The sequence below is a fragment of the Aegilops tauschii genome, chromosome 1, assembly GCF_002575655.3.
Source record: "Aegilops tauschii subsp. strangulata cultivar AL8/78 chromosome 1, Aet v6.0, whole genome shotgun sequence".
Taxonomy (NCBI): Eukaryota; Viridiplantae; Streptophyta; class Magnoliopsida; order Poales; family Poaceae; genus Aegilops; species Aegilops tauschii.
The window spans coordinates 57,762,469-57,784,708 of record NC_053035.3 but is presented as its reverse complement, the minus strand read 5'-3'; the positions used below and the strand labels follow the sequence as shown (position 1 = coordinate 57,784,708).

The 22,240-nt window shown below is 43.5% G+C and overlaps 1 protein-coding gene across 3 annotated transcripts; it reads right to left on the bottom strand.

The window, feature by feature from the left end:
* Window positions 1-15,872: 15,872 nt before the first annotated feature.
* LOC120972849 (uncharacterized) lies at window positions 15,873-19,767 on the bottom strand. 3 transcript variants are annotated; one of them, XM_073508022.1, is made up of 6 exons: window positions 19,397-19,755; window positions 17,327-19,203; window positions 17,147-17,220; window positions 16,732-16,766; window positions 16,400-16,659; window positions 15,873-16,316 (listed from the first exon to the last, which is right to left on the bottom strand). In XM_073508022.1, the coding sequence occupies exons 2-6, from the start codon at window positions 18,307-18,309 to the stop codon at window positions 16,298-16,300; spliced, it is 1,371 nt and encodes a 456-aa protein (XP_073364123.1). In that variant the 5' UTR covers window positions 18,310-19,203; window positions 19,397-19,755; the 3' UTR covers window positions 15,873-16,297. The 3 variants fall into 3 exon arrangements, 2 of the variants coding, with proteins under 2 accessions (XP_073364123.1, XP_045088334.1); XR_012201860.1 differs by having other exon boundaries at window positions 15,925-16,659; window positions 16,732-16,837; window positions 16,920-17,220; window positions 19,397-19,767; XM_045232399.2 differs by having other exon boundaries at window positions 15,925-16,659; window positions 19,397-19,753.
* Between the last annotated feature and the right edge of the window lie 2,473 nt (window positions 19,768-22,240).

Below are 22,240 nucleotides of genomic sequence, written 5' to 3'. Positions count from 1 at the left end.
AGGTAGGAGGACGATGCGCTATGGTGTGGAGGTTAGCTGGGCATTGCCGCTTTAAGTAGCACATTCCGGTGAGGCCAAGCGTCCGGGTGCGTCATTAAGTCGCCGGAGTTGGTTCCTCGGGCACCGAGCCTCTTAACGATGACATACGAACGGACGGCATGAATGCGGGCAGCTGGCGCCGGCTGGGAACGCACCGCGCAACGGCGCGAGGGACGAGGGTTTTGGTGTGCCAGGGTAGTCAGCTGTGGTCGTGGCAACGTTGGAGATGCCCTTTGCTCACATGCGATCCCCGCATGTCATTGAAAATGCAAGACGACCCGGCATGGTCTCAGGTCCAGAGGATGCAGTTGGCCGCGCTACACCACTCCGCGGACGCGTCGCGGCACCCCGTGCATCCTCGACGAGCCGGGTGTTGGGGTGTGTTTGGATTGTGGCCAAAGTGCACCTTACCAAAATTTTGGTCATGACCCAAAGATTGGTCTTTGTTTGGATGGTTGCCATTTTTTTGGCATGCCAATGAACTCTAGCCAACTCTAGTTCATTTTTCTTGCCAATGTCGGCCAAATCATGGGCAACCAATACCTCAACCAAAATTTTGGTCATGACCCAAAGATTGGTCTTTGTTTGGATGGTTGCCATTTCTTTGGCATGCCAATGAACTCTAGCCAACTCTAGTTCATTTTTCTTGCCAATGTCGGCCAAATCATGGGCAACCAATACCTCAACCAAAATTTTGGCTACCCAATGCTTTGATGGGGCAACCTTGGGCAAAAACCAAACATACCGTTGTTCGTGCCACAGCACTAATGCCACCCTCGGCACACTGAAACCGACCGTGTCTAGCGATGATATGAGCGTGTCGCTCACCGCGGTCACCGTGTCCAGAGGCGGTGCTGGAGCTGCGCCCCGTTGTTGGCCCCAACGACCCACATGAACGGTTGTCGGTGGCGAGGAGGTCGTGGGCCAGCTCCTCCATTGGACTAGTCTACGCTACGTCGTCCCGACGGGTGTGCCCCACATGTCGGTTTCCCTATTTTCCCGGCCATATTCGAGCGTCAGTGCTCCGTGTTGCGCATTAGGCCTTTCACTATGTAGGCCAAGCGAGACAACTTATTGTTTATTTGAGCCGTTCAAGTATAATCATGTGGCGTTTGCTTATTTCTCATTCATCTCCAACCCTCTTCTCCATCGGTCATGTCGCCCTCCAGTCGAGTCCATCCTCCCGCATGCCTCATTTGAACATTCCGCCAAGTATCATTCGCATGTACCCACCCTAGTCCTCTTTCAATAGATCTCCGGACCCCGAGATGAAATCGAGAGGGAACGAGTGGGGGCACGTGATACCTAAGGCGGATTCAAAATTTTGAACCGGTGATCATAGCATCCGCAAATCATATATAAAGGGTATTCAATGTTCGTTTCGTTTTTGAACGTACAATATACTCCCCCTATCCTTTCTAGTTTACATATAAGTTTTATGTGTAGTCAAAGTATCTCTACTTTGATCAAAAAGGTATCAACATTCAACAACGCCCAATCAATATTGTTAGATTCGTACGTACTCCTAGATTTGTACTCGAGATGGTTTCCAATTTGGCTATTGACAAGATTAATAGTACATGAGATGTATAATGTGAAAATTATATCATTGGAAACTCCTTTCACATACGAATTTGACCGTATGCTTTGTGTAAGTTGCATGTCATATATTATTAGTCTAACATTTGGTCAAAGTTAGCCTCGAAAAACGCATTACACCATGTATGCTTTGTGTAAGTTGCATGTCATATATTATTACTCTAACATTTGTGTAAGTTGCATGTCATATATTATTACTCTAACATTTGGTCAAAGTAGTATAGTGGAAGTGGATCATCTGACGTAGGTATCCCTGCCTTACCCTCCCTTTCGGTCACTTACTGGCGGACCCCATGCTTGCTAGGCCCCGCATGTCAGTTACTCAATGGGTTCGGCCACGTCAGGGGATCCTCATCCGTAGTATACTCCCTCTGTTTTTATTTACTCCACATAAAACGGAGGGAGTGGTGGTATAATAAATGACGCGGGCGGGGGAGGGGGAGGGGCGTCGGTTTGCTCTCAACTGCGGTCCCACAAGCGAGCGAAAATGCAAGACGAAGCGCGTTCCATTCGGTGAGCGACGTGGAGGGTCCAGCGTGCCGGGCTGCAACGCAAACGCGACAAGAGCGATGTACAGTCAAAACCGATTGACCGGTCGTCACCGGAACCACTATTCACACCAGAACCTTCGCTGCTCGGCCTACGCCAGCCACTGCCCTAAAACCACACCAAATCTCCAGCCCATTCCCCCACCTTTCGATCCCCTAGCCCGCATGAAGCGTCCCCTAGTTCGCCGGAAAGCCATGGTGCGCCGCAAGATCACTTACTACAAGATGTTGACGCCGGAGCGCCGCGCAAAAATTGCGGCGGCGGTCGGCGCCACAGACCTCCGTTCCCAAGCTCGCTTTGCGGCGGGCCAATCCCCGAGTTCTCTGGAGCCAAGCTACGAGGAGGAGGAAGCCGATCCAATGTTCATGGCAGAGGTCGCGGCGCAGAAGGCCCCCGATGGGTATGAGACAATGGACGTCGACTTCGTGCCGGCGTCCGAGTCCCCCATGGTGCAGGCGGACCAGCGGTTCAACATGGCGATACTAAAGGAGGACCGGGAGGCAGAGGCTCAACTCAACGCGGAGCGCGCGCATGCCGCTGCCATCGAGGCTCTCCTGCAGGCGGAACCGGATGTTGTGGATGTGAACCGGGCGGCAGAGGCTCAACTTGAGGCGGAGCGCGCGGATGCCGCTGCCATCGAGGCCCTCCTGCAGGCGGAACCGGACGTCCTGGACTTGAACCGGGCGGCAGAGGCTCGACTCGACGCAGAGCGCGTGGATGCCGCTCTCATCGATGCCCTCCTGCAGGCGGAACCGGACGTCCTGGAATTGAACCGGGCGGCGGAGGCTCGACTTGACGCGGAGCGCGCGGATGCCGCTGCCATCAAGGCCCTCCTGTAGGCGGAACCAGAAGTCCTCGACTTGAACCGGGCTGTGCTCTCGTCCGTGCAGAGCGCCCGCACGCTCCGCTTGAACGAGTAGCTCGAGGTCGAGGACAACCACGGTGCGGAGACACACGTCGGCTGCGACGGGTGGTTCGCGCCGGCAGCCAAATACGACGAGGCCGTCTCTTTCCACGAGCAGTGATCGTTTTTCTTTATGTTGTTGTTTTTATGGATCTTTTGCTGTGTAAAAACATATATTTGTTATGCAAGTCACCTGACTTGGTTCAGTCTACCATTTCAGACGGTTGGATGAATATCCTGCGTCTCCTAACCCTTCTTTCCTTCTTCCTCACCTCTTCTTCTTCCCCAACAGACCACCACACGGGCCGTACGGATACTCCCCAACATGCAGTTGGATAAACATACTCTATGAACGAAAATTATGTGTCAGCGATAGGATGGCTGAGTTTTGTTTGTTCACATGCGACAGCACGTGTCAGTGAGGGTGCGTTCCCTTGGTTGGGTTTGCGGCGTGCAGGAGCGACTGTGTGAGGGTGCGGTGCGACCGCGGAGTGCAGGAGCGACCGTGTGAGGGTGCGGTGCAACCGCAACAGCCGTGCGCAAGTGTACCTCCTTCTCATTTTGAAAACTTTAGGCAAGCTTGGCAAAAATGTGTGGCAAAGTTTAGCAATGCAAGGCCTAGACCCAAACAGGATAAGTACGTACGTACTAGGAGTACTAGTGTTAAAAAAGAAAGGCGGGGTTTTCCTTCGCGGGATTTCATCGATACAAATCCTCGTTTCACGTGTCAATTAATGCGTATTTTTTTCTCCAAAGACCAAAGAGCTAACCATCTCACTCCTCATCGCTTGATTAATGCAGCGCCATGCAAACCAACCTTCTCACTTCCGCATGCATGCAGGGGATATTAATGTCCTTGGTTGCTAACCCCATCAATTTTGCCTCGATTAGTATTAGTGGCCCTTTGCAAATTGTAATTTTGATATACCGGCCTTGTGTACAAAAAAATGGAGGTAGTAGCTATATTTGACTTCCTTCCCCATTGCGGTGACGTCGATGATATCTTTTTTTTGGTGGTTTGGAGAAGTGCGTTCGATGGAGAACACCATTGAGGGAGACCACGGTAAGTCGTTTGCAAGTGCCGCCTGCAAGCCGAGACAACCGCCTTATTTGCATCCAGGAAGTCCTTTACTAGTACTACTAGGAGTACTAGTGCGGTGAGATGGTTTCTCGAAGAAGACGATGGAGAAGCGGAGTCAGCGAAGAGTGAAATGATGGTTGCTTCGTCCGTGCTTTTGTGATTAGACGCCTCACTGCTTTGTGATTTGTGATAGAAGGGACAGGGTAGTAGACTCTGTGCTCTATACTGTACTACATGCGTCCAAGCATGGGAGAAAGAGGAGAGACATTGCATTTTTATTCCTTCAATCAATCAATCAGGGAGCTTCGGTTCCATCTTTTTGGCTTTGGCAACACCGTCCACAATGGTTCCCATGATGCCAAAAGCTATTTTCACATTTGGCTACACATTGTGGATGCCCTTAACCGTACCACTTGGTTTTGCTCTTGTGTGCTATCTATACAAATCTCCATTATATTGATCTAAAAAATTATAGAATCAAGATTAGTAAAAAGGAGGTGATTTTGCCGCGCGGATGGCGGGGGAGGTTTCTTATTTGAGCAATGCTACATCCACGTAATGGTTTACATAAAGTTATGAACTGATGTGATGTGGGACTATTTGATTGGATTAAAGGAGAGGATTAGGCCCACCCCACCTGAAAATCAGGGGGCATATATAGATTAGATGGAAAGTATACGTAGCAGCTACGTAGCCCTTTGTAAGTCTAGGATTAGGCTTCTTATTTTCGGAGGACGTTGTCCTGGCGGTTTGCTAACATGCAGTCCCACGTGTCAGTGCTTTACCAAGCCGATCCGCATCCCACATGAGGCAGAACAATGGCAGAAGCAACACGTGGTTAAGTTGAAGAAGATGAGGGAGAAGCGGATTCAGCAACGAGTGAAATGATGGTTGCTTCGTCCCTCCAACTTAACTGCGGGAAAGGTGCAGCTTGTGATTTGACACCTCATTACTCATTACTACGCCGGCGCCATAACTAGGGTGCTTCACCCCGGCTGCTCTACACTGTATTCCGGTATGGCACGTGGACCCGGTAGCTTGATGTCCCACATGTCGGCGAAAGGGACTAGAAGATTTATGAAAGCGAGCGCTCCACTCTTACGACGGAGGAGTAGACGACACGACGGCCCAGTGAACTGTCACTTGTAGTACTGTATAGTACTATAGTTTTGCTGTTTCGCACGATCCATCGATACAAACCCGAATAAACAGGAAAGGGCGGGATTTTTCCCGTGCGGTAGATGATACTGGCCATACATTTCAAAGGCAATTTTAATGTATGCAAACTGAATAATTATAAGTAACAATATGATATCTAGTAAAACTAAAAACACATATGATTTATTGTGTTAGAGTGTAGTAGTAGTGCTGTATTGCATAGTTGTTAGATGTAACATGTGAGAACGTGTAGAGATGTAGTTTTGGAGGGCCTACAGAGAGAAAAGCGTAATACGGTCACCGAACTTCAGAATAAGCTGATTACGGTCACTATATACGTTTTGCGGTGATTATACGGTCACTTGCTCACAGTTCAGCATCGGATTGCACTCTGTTGACCGGCCAAATATTCTGCGTGGCGCCATGTTGACTAGTTAAATTGACCACGTTTGTTGTGGGTCCCACCTGTCAGTTTGCATAGGCAAAAGGTCAGATAAACACAAATTTATGCAGGCGCGACAAGGCTCCAACCCGTGCGCGGGAATCACCTGGTTGTGTATGTGTCTGTCAGGGCCTGATGTGTGCGCATGCACGTGTAGGTGTGTTGGTCATGTGGTGTACTGGTGTGTGCATGCATGCGTGCGTGTGTGCATGTGAGTGTTGCGTGTGTGCGTGTGAGTGTTGCGTGCGTGCGTGGCTGCGTGTGTACGTGTGAGTGTTGCGTGCGTGCGTGGGTGCATGTGTTTGTGTGAGTGTTGCGTGGATGCAGTTCGTGTGCATGCGTGCGTGTGTGTATAATCACCACACTAGCTCCTATGTGTTAAAACAGACGGCTCAGCATACCAATACAAGGCCACCTTGTCCGTTGTGCCCGCGGTCATGACTTCAAACCACAGTCCAAATATTTTTTTTGTCGTTTGTTTTCATTCTTACTAGCAAGATGCTCGTGCGTTGCACGTAACATCAAGATGCATTTGTATGACTTGTTTATCTTGTGAGAGAAAAGGATGAACGAGGGAAGGCCTTATTTGCAAATGTGGAGAGGTGTGTGGGTACCTTTTTGCAAAATTGCCATAGTTTCTTTCCTATCCGTTAGATATAAATCGGACGGCCTATATTGCAGGATGGCAGGCACACCATCATCACCAACTCTGTCTTTTATAAGAGTGTATTTTATGTATTTTATAAGAGTGTAGATGTAGAGTAGATACAAGTCGACAGGTGGGCACGATGGTAGTGAGATAATGTGATGCAACACTAGAGATGCCACGTGGAGCGTTTAACTGGTCAACTAGTCATGTCATGAGCAAATACAGAGTTGTACGGTGAGCCCATGACTGTATAATAACCACTAAACATAAATGGTGACCGCACTACAACAAAAACTACCTGTAGAGACGTCATATTCCATACCTAGAGACGTGTTATTTCATCTCTAGGCAACCATAGAATCGACTTAGTAAAGCGTCTTTGGAGTGTCTCCTCACGGACCGTCTCAAAACATATAGACACGCTGGCTAAGCGTCTGTACATGGCATGAGACGCTATATTGGGACGTCCTAAGGCGTCTCTAGTTATGACACGCTATATTTGGACGTTCAAAAGCGTCTCTAGACATGTAGAGTCGTTGTGCTACATGTGCTCGTACGTCTCTACTAACAGGGCCATTTAAATCGCCATAGGTCCTAGGCCCATTCCTATGCACGCTATGTACAGACGTTATATTCATCTCTAAATATACAAAAGGTTTTTTTAACCACATAATATTTTATTTTAAACAATATTTGATTCATTCCAAATTTGTACTTCGCCATTTCAAATCCAGTAACTTTATCATGCCATATGCTTGTGCAGAATGATCAACAAATATTGTTATATAAAAGCATCCACCATATCACCAATCACATTCATAAGCAATCAATATCATTATATGAAGGGATCCACCCATATCGCCAATTGTATCCACAACAATCCCATTAGCACAATTTCATTTAGTAGGAACAAACACTTTTGGTTCACAACTGAATCAAATCAGATCTTCATATAAAATATGCAAATAATTAAGAAGAGATCATACAAAGTAGAACTAAGTTTTCCTCTAAAGATAAAATCTTTATATAATACATAATATTTGTCCATCTAAATACTAATTCTTCTATAGTTGCTCATGGCTCCTGCAATGCACTCCTTTTCTAAATCTTGAGCTACCCTGAAAAAGAAAGATAACAGAGAAAATTTTAGAACATAGCTTGAAGAATAGTGTGAGAACAAATTTACTTTGATGATGTTCCATACCAGCATTTGGTGGCTTGTTTTGAGGTTGTGCAGGAGTGGTTAATTTTGGTTTTTTTACCTAAAAACACACAGAATCTTCCTAAATATAAAGCCTTAAGCATGCACATTGGAGCATATGATGATTGCATGGAAGTGTACTTACATGTGATAGAGGCCATGCAATAACATGACCAATAGCATCCCTTACTATTTGCAATTGTCCATATGGTCTAACCAGTGTCTGATTTTCAAATTTTGGAAACAGCACAAACAGAAACCGCTACATATTGCTCTCCAAGCATGTTTCCTCCAACCACGTATGCTTTATCTCTACTCACTAAAGTTCCTTCGGCCACAAATTTATCTTTGCTTCTCGGGTTCAACGAAAACAAAAAAACTTTCATTTTATCCTATTTTTTCAAGAAATGAAGCATTCATTATCACAACACATGGAAGATTTCACTTTAAGCAGAAAGGGATGATTGCACATGGAATTAGACCAACTAACTATTCTAACCATTGTCATTCAGATATATATAATATACCTGCTTAGTGATGCGATGAAGTTGCACACTTGGTTCAGGACCACCTTGCTTGGTCGCATTGTTATTTTCAGCATGACCATTCTTTGCTTCAGGACCATCATGTGCTTTCTACAGTTGAGGTTCAGTTTAGGTGATAGTAAACTTATAGAAAACATAGACATTGTTTGATAACACAACAGAAATTTATGCACGCGTGCACACACACCTTAGCAACTGTGTGTTCATGTGGTGAAAATAAGCTGGTGCAACCCTCTTTGGTTCTTGCGCAATTGCTAGGATGCAATTCTTGGTTAGTCTTGTTCGGTAAAGTTAATTCTGCACACCCTTGATTTATCCTTAGCAACCATTTTTTCTTGTGGTAACGATAAACCGGTGTAACACTCTTTGGTTCGCTCAGTAGCTAGAATGTAGTTCCTGCAACTTATGATGAACAATTGTTTAAGTATGAGAATGAAGTAGAATCTTGAAAAGGTGTCTATTCCGCTTAGTGACAGTAAGATTCGTGCTAGCGTCTATTCAGGAGCAGAGCATTTGCAGTGCCAGGCCATTTAATCAACCAATTTATTCAGACAAACAGCGGCGCTCCTATGCTGTAGCAGGAAGCGTAGGTCAGTTAGGAGGTCAGGCAGTGCATGGGAGTAGGCGCGATAGGAGGTCAATCTGGTAAAGATTGAAGTGACAACACAGAGTAAAAAGATTGAAGCGACAACCAATGGACGGTGCATGCGCTGTATCACATGGAGATGTATCCCGCCACGTATTACTTAGGCTGGTCAGAAGAAAGCAGGGCCCCAGGGTCTCTACATCAGCGCCCTTTCAGTTTGCATATCAAAATATTATCAACGCCTTCTTGTTTCATTTCGGAGGGTAGTAAAGCGTTTAGAATATAGATTATGCAAAGGTCTACAGCATATATACACTTTTAGACTGGCCGATATAGTCAGGTTCGAAAGGCGAGATTTCTTTTCGCCTGTTCAAGAAACGGGCCAATGGGTTTATATTTCCTGTATATAGCAGGCTGACATGTCAATTCAGTTTTAGACTGGCCGGTCACAGGCTAGGTGGATTCTGCCTGTGATGAACAGTGTGGGTCTAGCCTATTTTCGTTTTAAATATTTCTATCTCCCCGCGCTTAGTAAATCCTAGACCTGCTAATTACTGGACGTGGCACATATCTCTAGGCGACGCTCTTTGCACAGACAGTCTGGATATGAGGGTGTCTAGGCACCCGGGTCTTGAAAAGCCACTCTCAGTAGAATATTTATTAGTGAAGAAACTATTACATCACCTGCATAGCACTCAATGGAGCATATTCTTCTGCTTCGTTATGTGATTCATTTGGGAGGTCACTGCCAACAACTTTTTCGTTGAGATCAACCTGAAACAAGAATAGGATAATAGTATATTAATACTCATATTTTTATCTCTGCAGAAAGAGGTGTGGTTTAGATACTAACTTCATCACTTCCCGCAGTTACAAATTCATTTCTCAAATCCTCTGTGGGGAATTTTTGCTTCAGGAACGAACGGATCATAACCAACTCATCTGTCACATTTTCTACATTATCTCCTAGTGCCCACAGTCTAAATTGAACGTTTCCTTCTTTCTCAGGATGCTGAACAAAAGTCAGTCCCTGAGATACTTTTATTTCGCTCCAATACTTATCACCATAATACCAACGAAGTTTTTTTGCCTCTTCCCCATGCACACTTTTAAATACTTCTCTATAATCACTAAATGAAAGGCTCCCATTGTTATCTTTCTTTCTTTCTTCCAGTTTCTCCTGTTGAAATAAATACAAACATCTCATTATACTAAGTAGTTTTAAATTAAAACCTTTACTTTAATCACAAGTAGAAGTATACCATCACTATCTTTGTATTCGCATTTTTGTATTCACCGTCCTTCTTCTGCTTATGAGCTTCATCCCATAGTTCAATCTTGCTAACCTTTCGATTGCTCTTAATTTCCTGTTCAAAAAAGTAAATTAGAATGTCTGTTAGTGTTTCTGTTAGAACATGTTCAGTTTTCTTCCTAACAAAACTTTTCTGAGCCATCTTTAGAAAGAAAAAGTTTGACCATCTCTTTTCTGGGCCTAGCATGGCTTTTTCTCCCGGTTGTATGTGGATTCTTATGCTTCTTTGCACACTCGGTGTTCTTTTCGCATAATTTCTGGGAAAACAACACATCTAGTCAATATTAATGTCATCAAACTAATTATGTACGGCAGATTAAGTATGAGAATATAACACATTACCATGTGTGAATCCTGGCACCAAAACCCAACAAGAGTATCCCATTGATGTTCATTAACACCTTTGGGAACACATGCTTCAATTTCAGCCAAAGACTTCTTGTCACGCTTGAAATATTTACTCTTCAAACGAGACTTATACACTCTCCATTTTTTGTTAATATTCAATAGGATCCAGTCTCTTGTAAGTTGTCTAGTCTCATTGGGGTAGCTAAATTTCTCCTTCAAATATTAAAATTGACAATTAGCAATGTGAAAGGAACAGTCTTGAACAGTGCTATAATTTTTTTACCTCCACATCTGTGATCATCTGCCCATGTTTTTGTAGAAACAATTCATTGTCCCGTCTTGGAATATGCAATGGTGCAAATGTTGAGTTTTCTGCAAGCCAGGTAAGGTGCTGACCAAGAATGGCAGCCGACCTTCCATTTGGAACTCCACTTCCGTCAGTCTCCACAATTATCTCCCTCCCCCCCCCCCACGTAATTCTGACAAATTTTTACCTCGGAATTCCCCTATAATCTGTCGCACATATCCATTTGGCCCTGCATGCAAGAGTATCACAATGGCATATAACTGGACCATATACATCATACTAGATATGTGTTTGAAAAAGAAAATTGAGCTTACAAATTATTTTAATTTTCCTAGTAGATTCAGGAGGCTTTTTTGGTACTAGATCATCAATCTCTGGAGGGCCTTGTAAATTTTCTTCATCGGGTTGTACACTTTCAGAAGCTTGCTCTGGGATGTTTAGGCTTCGAAGCCGTCGAGGTATCCTCGACATGATATCTTTACCAAACAATGTTAAAATCATATGTTAAGGTCAAGCATCGAAGCATATGTCAAGGTCATGCATATGATTTCGCAAATTTGTTGGAACCAATCAATTCTTATATTTGCCTCGCAAAAGATGTGTAAGAAAAGTTATCTTCCAAATGCTAATAACATAACACTGCCAACAAACTCACATAGTTGGTCTAGTCCTAAATAGTAACAGCAATGTCACAGATGGCACAGTCCAGTTTATCTTACATCTACTAGATAAATAGCATCTTTATGCTATACAAGTTTTTTGAATAGAAACTAGTTGTAGCAAATGGTATATCTTGGACAGGGGGAGACAGAGGGTGGACAGGGTGGGCCACTGCCCACACCTTGAGATTTTGGTTTGACTCGTATACCATAGGATAATAGAGATGGGTCTGAGAAAAAAAACAGAGCCCAACTAGCAGTTAGTAGACCTAACCAGCGTCGAACTGGACATTGTGGAGACGTGCAGAAGCCAGCCGCCCAGCCCATTATCTTTAGTACACACTTCCCAATCCCCATTCCTAATGTCTAATTGAATTCATTATTAATAAGGAGCTGCTGTGTTTATAAGTATATTTCCCTAAAAATAATATTTGACTGAAAAAAATAGCACTGTATGGCTTATTTGTTGTAAAAATATCCAGACAAATAAAGATATTTGGATGGAAGTGCACTCTGGCCATGAAGAAGAACAAATTCAAACGGACCATTGTCCACGACAGTGTGTGTGAAATTTGTGGGAAGGGTGACGAAGATGAATACCATGCGGTAATTGCTTGCACCAAGAGCAGAGCCTTGAGATATGCAATGAGAAAAGAATGGAAGCTCCCGGCTAAAAAAGAGTTTTGGTACACAGGGAAGGATTGGCTACAGATACTGCTAGACAAACATGATTCAGGTATGAGAATCAATATTTTGCTGCTGCTGTGGCGTGCGTGGTTCCTGTGAGACAATTGTGTCCATCAAGACGGGAGAGAATAAGTATCTCGATCGACGCTATTCCTGGTTGGGTACGAGGAAGAAATCAGAAAATTATCGCTGGTTGGGGAGGGGATGCACGGGTCTCTGAAGGCTGCTGAAACAGAGCAAGCGCGGGGCCATGAGGGGACACCTGAAGCGGATGAGTGGGAGCGGCCGCCCGCGGGTATGATTAAGCTGAATAAAGACGCAGCATACGTAGCAGAGACGGGACAGGCCTGAGCAGGAGCTGTCGCGAGGGACCATAAGGGCTAGGTGCTCTTCTCAGCTAGCAGATCAATGCCTGTGTGCTCGTCAGTAGAGGAAGCAGAGGGACAAGCGATCCTGACTAGGCTCACTGCGCTGTCGGCGATGTATTGCGGATCTCTAATCATTGAGACAGACTGCTCCAGGATTGCAGAGGAATTATGCGAGAGTAACCAAAACAGGTCGGCGTGCTTCTCGGTTGTTAGTGACATCAACAGCACGGCTGGGACCTTCAGTGCTATCAAAGTCAATGCAGTTAGAAGAGGCAAGAACAAACTAGCCCACAAGTTGGCTGATAGGGGCAGGCGAAAAGGAGACTCGCTAATCATTGCGGATGTGCCAGAAGACTTGCGTCCGCTTATGCTATCTGAATGTGCTCTATGATTGTAATTCAGGTAGTCATTCTCAAAAAAAATATGAGAGCTGCTGATTGAAACCTCCCTTCAGCTAAGATGCAAGAATCAAAACTAAAACATAGTGGGACTGCACTAAGATGAGGTAGGAAATAGGACAGACTAAAAATACTACAAAATAGCAGAGTACATTGCAGCCTGTGGAACCAAACACTATCAGTTTTATGCTCCAGCGTGAATGGAATGTGGGGTTATTTGGCCAATCTATCTAACACCACTTGTACTACTTTTGATTTTTAACATATAAATTTTGATTGGACCAAACAGTTGCTCACATATTTTAAAGAAAATCTGTCAGAATTGATTTTTAGGCAAGCAAGCAATTCAACAAACACTTAGAGTGCATTGCCTACATGAAGGAAGTAAGGAGACGAATGAGAAGAGGATCAAGATTTGAGATGCATATAAATGAAGGAGCCACTTCGGTTGATTTAATGATAAAACTGTAGGGGCTATGGGATTTAAGGGATCACCTGCTTGACGTGGTGGAGGCTGAACAGTGTACCGATGGACAAATGGCAGAGCTTCGTGTGAAGGCTGAGATCAGCTCGGATGCGGCTTCGTGGCTGTGAGGACGAAGTCGGGAGGAGCACGCCTTCCTGATGGTGAGGACGACGGACGCCGACGAGGCTCCAACTAGCGACCTCTTGTTGATGGAGGAAGAAGGTATTCGTCGGCGAAAGGAGCTAGCGGCGGCGGGCGAAGCTAGCAACTGAGGGCCGCGCTTGAGGATGAGGCTGCCACCGCGCGGTGTGCGGGAATGGCGGCGCGCAGGTTCAGCATACTGTAATCGGGAGGTTGGTAATGGGGAGGTGGGGAAGATGGAGACGAGGAAAAATAGCAGAGACGTGGGAACTCTTTCGCGGTAAAGAAAACATCTTTAGCGCCAAATTTTGTTAAGCAAAAAATATTCCGGGAATGCCAAATTTAATTAAGTGTGAATAGTTTGGGAGCTCTAAGTAATCACATATATGGATGTGTTAAAAAACACATAATCGATAAATAATTTTTTTAGGTGTATCCTTTATTGGATAAATCCGTATGCTTTGTTCTTTTTTCAAAAAATATCAAACTTCATTGGGTAATATATGTATCCAAGTAATATCGATATAGCTTAATAAAAATAATAAACGCAGTGGTAGATCGAAGTTGGGCTTGCCACTCCTCCGTGCGCTGCCGTGTCGACTGCGGACGCGCCCCGGCGTGCCATCCCTTCACCTAGCCCTGTCGGCGACGGGGGTGGCAGCGTGCAGCAACTCCTCCAAGCCGATCTAGACCCGCTGGTCATTGATGCAGTGTCGGCGTCCGATGTGGCAAACGTGGCCCGACACTGCGCCACTCCTTTCGCTCGTCCTCCTGTGCCACCCTCTTGGCCGACATCAGGGTGCTGTGTGACGATGTGTCGTCACCATGTGGAGGTAATGGACGAGGCACCCTGGATGGCTCCTCCTCCTTCACGACCTTTGTCACGCCAGTTGCGGCGCGGCGGTGATGTCAGTCTGTCGAAACAGTCAAACGTGTTCCGCAAGGGGGGTGGCTCCTATTTGCCGTGACGTCCGGTTTGGTCTCAGCAGTTTCATTAGAGGGGAGAGGGCTCCTCCTCAACATGTTTATTGGCCAGTGTTGGTGTCGTGCTTAAGTAGCCAGGGCAGGCAGACCGACACTGCTTCAATGTGACGCATCGACCGGAGTAGGCTTCTCAGTCCCCGTGTTCATTTATGCTTGTAGCAGTGATCAACGTAGTACCTCACTTGAAGCACCGTGCCGCCACTCATTTCCAGCATCTCATGCCGCCGGTCGTAGTCCACATCCAACTCCGGTTGGAGCAAAAAATGACGTTGGTCCGAAATACACCTGCCACACCGATTCCAACAAATCGTGTGGCTGGCTCGAGCGTCCAACAGGGCCATCGTCACCATTTCCAACTCTCGGCGTGGCCGGTTGCAGCATCTCGCACCATGGTGTTTTTGTTATAAATGACCGGCCCAACTAAAGCACAAGCGCGAACGTCCCTCTTGCTCCTGGGTTTCGAGGCCCCCAAAAGCTTCCATGGTTGGGTTCTAGGAATCATCCAGAAGCTTGTCAGTTTTTTTAAGTCGGTTATCTTTTATTTCAGTTTATTTCGGTCAAGCTTTACTATGTTTTCCTAGGTTTTCCTTTTTTTCCCTTTATCTTTTATTTTTTACCTATTGTTTTAATTTTATTTATTTTTCCTTTCTATTTTTCTATTTCCCTTTCTGTCTTTTTTTTAATTCTTCATGTTCTTCCAAATGTGCGAACTTTTTTTTAGAATTCCCAATTTTTAATTCGTAATTTTTTTTCAAACCGTTAACATTTTTCATAGTCACAATAATTTCAAGTTCACAAACATTTCTTGAATTTGTGAATTGTTCCCTAATTTGTCAAAATTTCCAATTTTTTGCAAAAAAACCTTTGAAACCATAAACCATTTTCAAATTTGTGAAACTTTTTCAAATACTCAAACTCTTTAAAGGTCATCAATATTTTTTAAATTCATTTTTTTAGTTTGTGATTATATTTCTTTGAATTGGTGAACTTTTTTTCAAATTCATGAACATGTCCAGAAGGTGTGAATCTTTTTTCAAATTCATGTTTTTTTTCAAGACCGCAAACATTTTCAAATTTGATTTTTCCCCCAAAAAAATAACTTTTTACAAATGTCAGTGGCCATATGTGGCCGTTCCCAGGATTTTAAGAATAACAAAAGAAATGTACTAGTTACTGTAACACTTCACTGTTTCACCAAATATCCCTTACTGCTTTTGATTTTTATGATTTTCCAGTTTCTCCATCTTCTTTCTGATTTTTATGATTTTCCAGTTTCTCCATCTTTGTTGCCTATAATTTTTTCTGGTTAACTGGGATGTCAATCGTGCAAAGTCGATGTCATGCACTTGCAAAATATTATTGAAATATTGACTAGACTAATTTCATTTTCTATAAACTAGCACAAAGAAGCATCCAATCAGAACAAGTGAACCTGAAGCACACTTCATCAGAAGGTTCCAAAATTTAGCAGTAGTACTGTCACGTGAATGTTAAAAAACTATTCAAAGAACTAAACGGATAGCCATACAACTGTTCATTCATAACAAAAGGGAACATACACATTAAAAAAAAAGACCATAGGCTCGTTCATCAGAGTCACATAGGGAACAATACATTCTGAAGAAGATCCACCCAGCTGGAATAATTATGTTGGAGTAATTCTACCTAGGAGCATGGATGACAAGTGCTCAACCTATATCTTAGCTGCAGTAACAAGCTAAAAGCACAAAGACTACTCTGTTTCATCTGAAGATGGTTCTCCACCCATGTCAAAAATATCACGAGGTTTGAATTTCACCATGGTATTCCAATTCTCACTTCTCGGATTTTGAATATAGAAGACCTGGTCCACTTGGGAAGAAAATACAAAAGGATCATCCTCTAACTTCTCCCCTGTATGTATTTTTCGGGAGAAGTTCACATGAGTGAATCCAAACTCATCTCTTATAATACCAGCTTTGTGATGAATATCATACCAATCACATGTAAAGAAGACCACCTTGTAATCTTTGTATGACAATTCAAAGATGTCAGATAACCGACCGTAATAGGACACACCATTTTCAGCAAGGTTCACGACACCACTATTTTGTGTCACGCGTCCTGTCTTGCGACTGATAGTATGAAACCTGAAACCCTTAATTATATAGCCACTATAGCGCACCCCGCATTTGCTTGGTTTTGCGGCTAATGCTCTTATCTTTTCTGTGATATCCGATCCATCATCTAGTATAACCTGTATGTAAGAGTGGTTACATTGAGTTCACATGAAACTACAATGAAGGAACATGCTAAAGGTGAATTATACCTTTTGTTCCAACCAGTCAGCAAAGTGTCTACTAATCAAATCCTCATTGTCATCGTCCGTCAAATTTAAGTTACCCGGTTTCCTCTTCTCTTGGTCCACAAATTCTCTGTAATAATAAGACAAATAACATCATGATTTTTTCCAACTTGTGAAAAATAAAAGAAATAGGAGATAGCATTGAAGCACACCTACGGAGATCATCAAGCTCATCAGTGTCGCAAGACACATCGATGTGCTTGAACTAGAAGCTGATCGTCCAATTGGCCTATAGTGACAGCCTTTCCAATTGGCTCACCAACACTATCAAACATGTACATGCCCTTTGTATTATCTGAAGGATCAGGGTTCCTAGATGTTCTTGTGAAACGTGTGGTTCCTTCTAGAAATCTTGAACAAAAGGTCAAGCATTCTTCAACAGTATATCCTTCAGCAATAGAACCTTCAGGATAAGCTCTATTGCGCACAAGTGACTTTAGCCAAACAAATGATCTGAACATCATAAAACAACAATGTTATATGCATAATGGGAAACAATAAATCAAATCATATACTTAGATGCACTGTGGAAAATAACAAATCAATCAAAGTAGCATACCTCTCTAGAGGGTACATCCACCTGTAATGCACCGGGCCACCAAGTTTAGCTTCTTCAACTAAATGCACCATTAAATGTACCATGACAGTAAAAAACGATGGAAGAAAAACCTTTTCCATATTACAAAGTGTCTTCACAATACTCTCTTGCAGTTTGTCAAGCTCAGAGAAATCTAACACTTTGGAGCATAGTTTCTTGAAGAAATTAGCCAGCTCAACAACTAATATCATGACATCTTTACTGGGATAACAGTGTAAAAGTGCCACAGGAAGGATGTCTTGTAGAATAACATGGCAGTCGTGGCTTTTGAGGCCAGTCAATGTCAATTCTTTCATGTTCACACACCTTGAAAAGTTTGATGCACAACCATCAGGTGTCCTACAATTCTTAATCACTGTACAAAGAATCTCCTTCTTTTCTTTATACATATTAAAAGGTGCATGCGGCAATTCAGTTTTACCCTTATCACCTTCATGAGGTTGAAGGCTAGATCGAATTCCAATTTCTCCCAAGTCAAGTCGTGCATTAAGGCCATCCTTTGTTTTAGAATCAATATCCAGTAAGGTTCCAATTAAATTTTCAAAGACATTTTTTTCAATATGCATGACATCTAGATTGTGCCTTAACTTGTTGTGCTCCCAGTATTCCAAATCAAAGAATATCGACTTCTTTTTGAAACAATCCTCAGGCTTCTTTTCAGGTTTACGTGCGACGTTACCTGATTTCTTGTTAGGCGCTCTTTTACGCTTCTGTTTTTCAGGACCTTCAGTTCCTTTTTCACTGTCTTTGCCCTTCTTTTTCCCTTTCCCTTTCTTTGCCACAACAACCTTTTTTCCTAAGACAAACACTCTGCCCTGCAACATCCTCAAAGCTGAGCTACCACTCATTGTTATAGGTGCAAGTTCCATCTCTTCGGTGTTATCAAACTCCTTCTTTCGTCTCCGAAATACATTATTCTGTGGTAGCCATCGGCGATGACCCATATAACAAAATTTCTTACTCTTATTTAGCCAATATGATCTTGTGAAAGGACCACAAGACGGGCAAGCATATTTAAACTATACATTCGATACTTAGGTTCAAATTGTATAATATGATTTATCGCAATCATTCACCTTACATTACAAAACATAAATCGAGAAGTGTCTTTACTAGAAGAATTTATGTGAAGTACATAAAGAAGTTTTCATCGATGACAAAAAATGGATGTCTCCAATGCTTGATTTTTTTCTGCATTCAAGTGACAAACAGCAGAAGGCTAGCTGGTGTAACTAGTTACTAAAAATCTACTCCCTCTGTTCGGAATTACTTGTCACAAAAATGGATGTATCTACAACTAAAATACATCTAGATACATTCATTTCTTGGACGAGTAATTCCAAACGGAGGGAGTAAGTAATATCCACTAGTTTCGCTTTGATAAATCAAGAAAAGTAGAGATGACACACAACTTAGGTAATTCAAATTTTGCATCACACTGCTGAATATTCTTCTCTGGCATTCATAAGCAGTTCCCCCTAACCAGATCGACTTAAGAATATTATGTCATAAATCAGCGCCATCCAATCAACAGTACCACTGTTTTTAACAACAATTGTTATTCAACCACCAAAAAGGTTCACCGATTTTTAACAACAATTTTCAAATTGCAATAATACAGTGCATCACAGTAAGATAGAAAGGGAAAACACAAGTGATATATCTCAATTCGAGCTATGTTCCACATGATGCAGAGATATAAAAAAAGAAAACAACAACCTGCGGGCAATCTTCTGGCAGCAGAGGCGTGTGGGTGAGCTCGTTGCCGAGGTCGGCAGCTGAGAGAGAGGGGCGTTGGCGGGGAGCTGCGTTTTGGCGGGGCCAACCTGCGTCCGGGTCTGATGTACATTGGATAAACATTTCAATTTCCATAGTAAGAAGAAAATGAATCACATAGTAATTAGTAAGTAGCAATCATTTATGATCATACGCAGCGAATGAATCAAGTTCGATTTAAATTTACAAGCAATCACAGAATAATCTTCAATTTGTTTAGAAAATAGAAACGGAGGGAAAGAATAGATGCACTACATTGTGGCTGTTGAGGAACGGAGGCCGGACTGCTGGATGTTGCTGCCGCCGCGCCGGGGAGGCCCGAGGACGGTGGCTGGAGCCTGGAGGGCGCTGCCGGCTGCCGCCGCGCTCGGGAGGCCGGAGGCGGACTGGTGGCCTGGCGCCTGGGGGAGCCGCGGAGGAGAGGGCTGGGCGCCGGAGGCCGAGGGCAGGGGAGTGAGATGGCCGGATGGAGGGGAGGGGAGGGGAGCGGAGGGACCGAGGGAGAGGCAGGAGAGCCGGCCGCCGCCGCCGGACCAAGAATCGCTCGCCGCCGCCAGAGCCTTCAGCTAGCGCTAGGTTGGGGAAAAGTTAGAATCGAGGAAGGGAAACACGGTCGGCTACTCGCGCGCCTGACCATACCACCACGTCCCTCGTGTCTGGTAACAAGCGTGGCTGCCTGGTTGTGTTTGGGCTCATGGGCCAACGGCCTAGTCACTCATTACCTTATAATACATGTAGTATTTGTTTTGCACAAAACTCCAAAACTTTTTCGTAGTCAAGGATTAGTGCAAAAAGGGCCGGCCATTCCAACGAGCGAACCTAAAAAGAGAAATGCCACGAAAAAAATGGAGCGTTCCATGGAATAGAACCCGCGACCCATCGCGATATAGCAGCTTTGTTCCCCACTGCACCAGCGACTCACCATATGTTAAATTACAACGCTCAAAGATAGATATTATGTACAGAGGTAGATCCGCCTTTTAATCATTCCTTCAAGAAATGAATAACGTTTTCTCGAACAAAATTTTAAAACGTGATTTTTACAAAAAAAGAACGTGAATAATTATTGACCACGGATGAAACTCCAAACATTTGTTGAATTTTTATAAGTTTCAAATAAACATTGAATTTTTTTTGAATATATGCCGAACAATTTTTTAACTACACAGTGTAAATTTTTGTGATATATGATGCACAAATTTTAAATATACATTAAACATTTTTGTAATATACGTTGAACTATTTTTAACTACACATGGAACAATTTTGTTATATACACTAAACCAATATTAAATATATATTGAACATTTTGTGATATACGCTGAACTTTTTTTAAATTTTGAACATTTTTTTAAAGTAAAAAAAATAAATCCATGAACAATTTTTAAAATCATGAACAAAAATTTGGAATTCGAATCATTTTCTTGAAAACAAAGTATAAAAGTAAAACGAAAAAGGATAAAATGAAAGAAAAGAAACAGAAAAAGGACACAAAAAGGTTTAAAAAAAGTAAAAAACGGAAAAACTAGCAAAAGAAAAAAACTCGGTTTAAGGAACCTACTAGAAGGTTCCCAAAACCAGGTCTCGCTCGAAGTGAGTTGGCCCGTGCGCCTCGTTCGCTCGCTTCGCTTTAGCGAAGCAGCGACGAACGGACGGAACGGGCGTCATATAGGATCTGCCCGGAATTCCCAGGAAGACCCCCAGCTCCGCCATCGCGTCAAGCGACGGGGGAACTTGGGCTAGGGGGAGACCGGCGTCGGGTGGCAGGGGAACTTGGGCTGGAGGGAGGATATCAGCATATGGCGGTTGGGGAACTTGGCTGGGAGAAGCAGCGAGGGGCTGCGGGGGAGCTCTGGCCAGAGGGAACAACCATCGAGCAGCGGGGGAGCAGAGTGGAGCGAAGCAGGAGTTGAGGCTAGGGGCGAGTGGCGGTTGCGTCAGATCTATGATAGGTGGCGACCGTCGGCGGCTTGAGAGCTCTGGCTAGGGGCAAACGGCGGCGGGAGAGCGGCGGCTGGTGCCGAGGTGCCGAGCAGCGGCGGCGCTAAGGACGAACCCTCATAGTAGATCGATTTGTTTAGTCCAGGAGCCGCGTATAGTAGTATAAAGCAGATTGCAAAAATACCAAAGGGTATATATGTCATTCCAGTAGGATTTATCAAGTTAAATAAATTGAAATTCAGCAAAGCGCCACTCAGGGCAAATGATCAGTAAATTAATGTAAAGTATATATAAGTCTAAATCAAATGTTGCAACTCATCAAGTGCCAAACTATAATAGGGCAAATCATCAAATCCCTTGTATCTTTCGGATGATTAAGGATTTTTTTCCAAGGAGAGATGATTAAGGTTTTTGTTTTAACATGAGAATATTAATATAATATTACTTAGAAGAATATTATGAATGTGATGATTAAGGTCGCAATCAAATAACAAAATGCCTCTTGGTCAATTTGTTCGTGCAATTACTCGGGTCATCCATTCGAATTTTACCACAACTACAATTTTATTTGCCTTTTGAGTACACAAAATTAGATTATAGTCGCATATAAACGTCTCACAAATCGTCTCTAAGTTAATTAAAATTATATACCTATTTTCTAAATGGCCAATTATAAGCAAAAGTTTGTGACGCCCCATAAACGTCTGAAGAAGCGTCTTTAGCTTGCTAGTGTTCATGGGCATAGAGACGAAGACAAATAGCGTCTCAGAAAAAGCGACCATACAAGCCGTTTTTGTTGTAGTGCCGTAATGAGTGGATTCTAAAGTCCAATGTATGTATCGTGCTTTCGCTTCAAATACAATGATCGTCATTGCATATACCGCGAGAGAAAGATGAAACATGCGTGAATTTTCTGGGGGCTTACTTTTAGAGGACCTGGAGATAGTTTTGTGTGCATGCGTGAAAGGGGCGTACAGGGGGGTATGCGATGGAGAGAGAGATGCTCTTCGTTTCTCTTTATTATGACTAACTTTGTATATAGTATAAAAATATACAAATTCACAGTGCGGAATAAATATCATTGTGGGCACCATGCAATGCAAATTAGCGTTCGTACTCCTCCATATAACTTTGTAATGTTGTATATATGTAGAAACT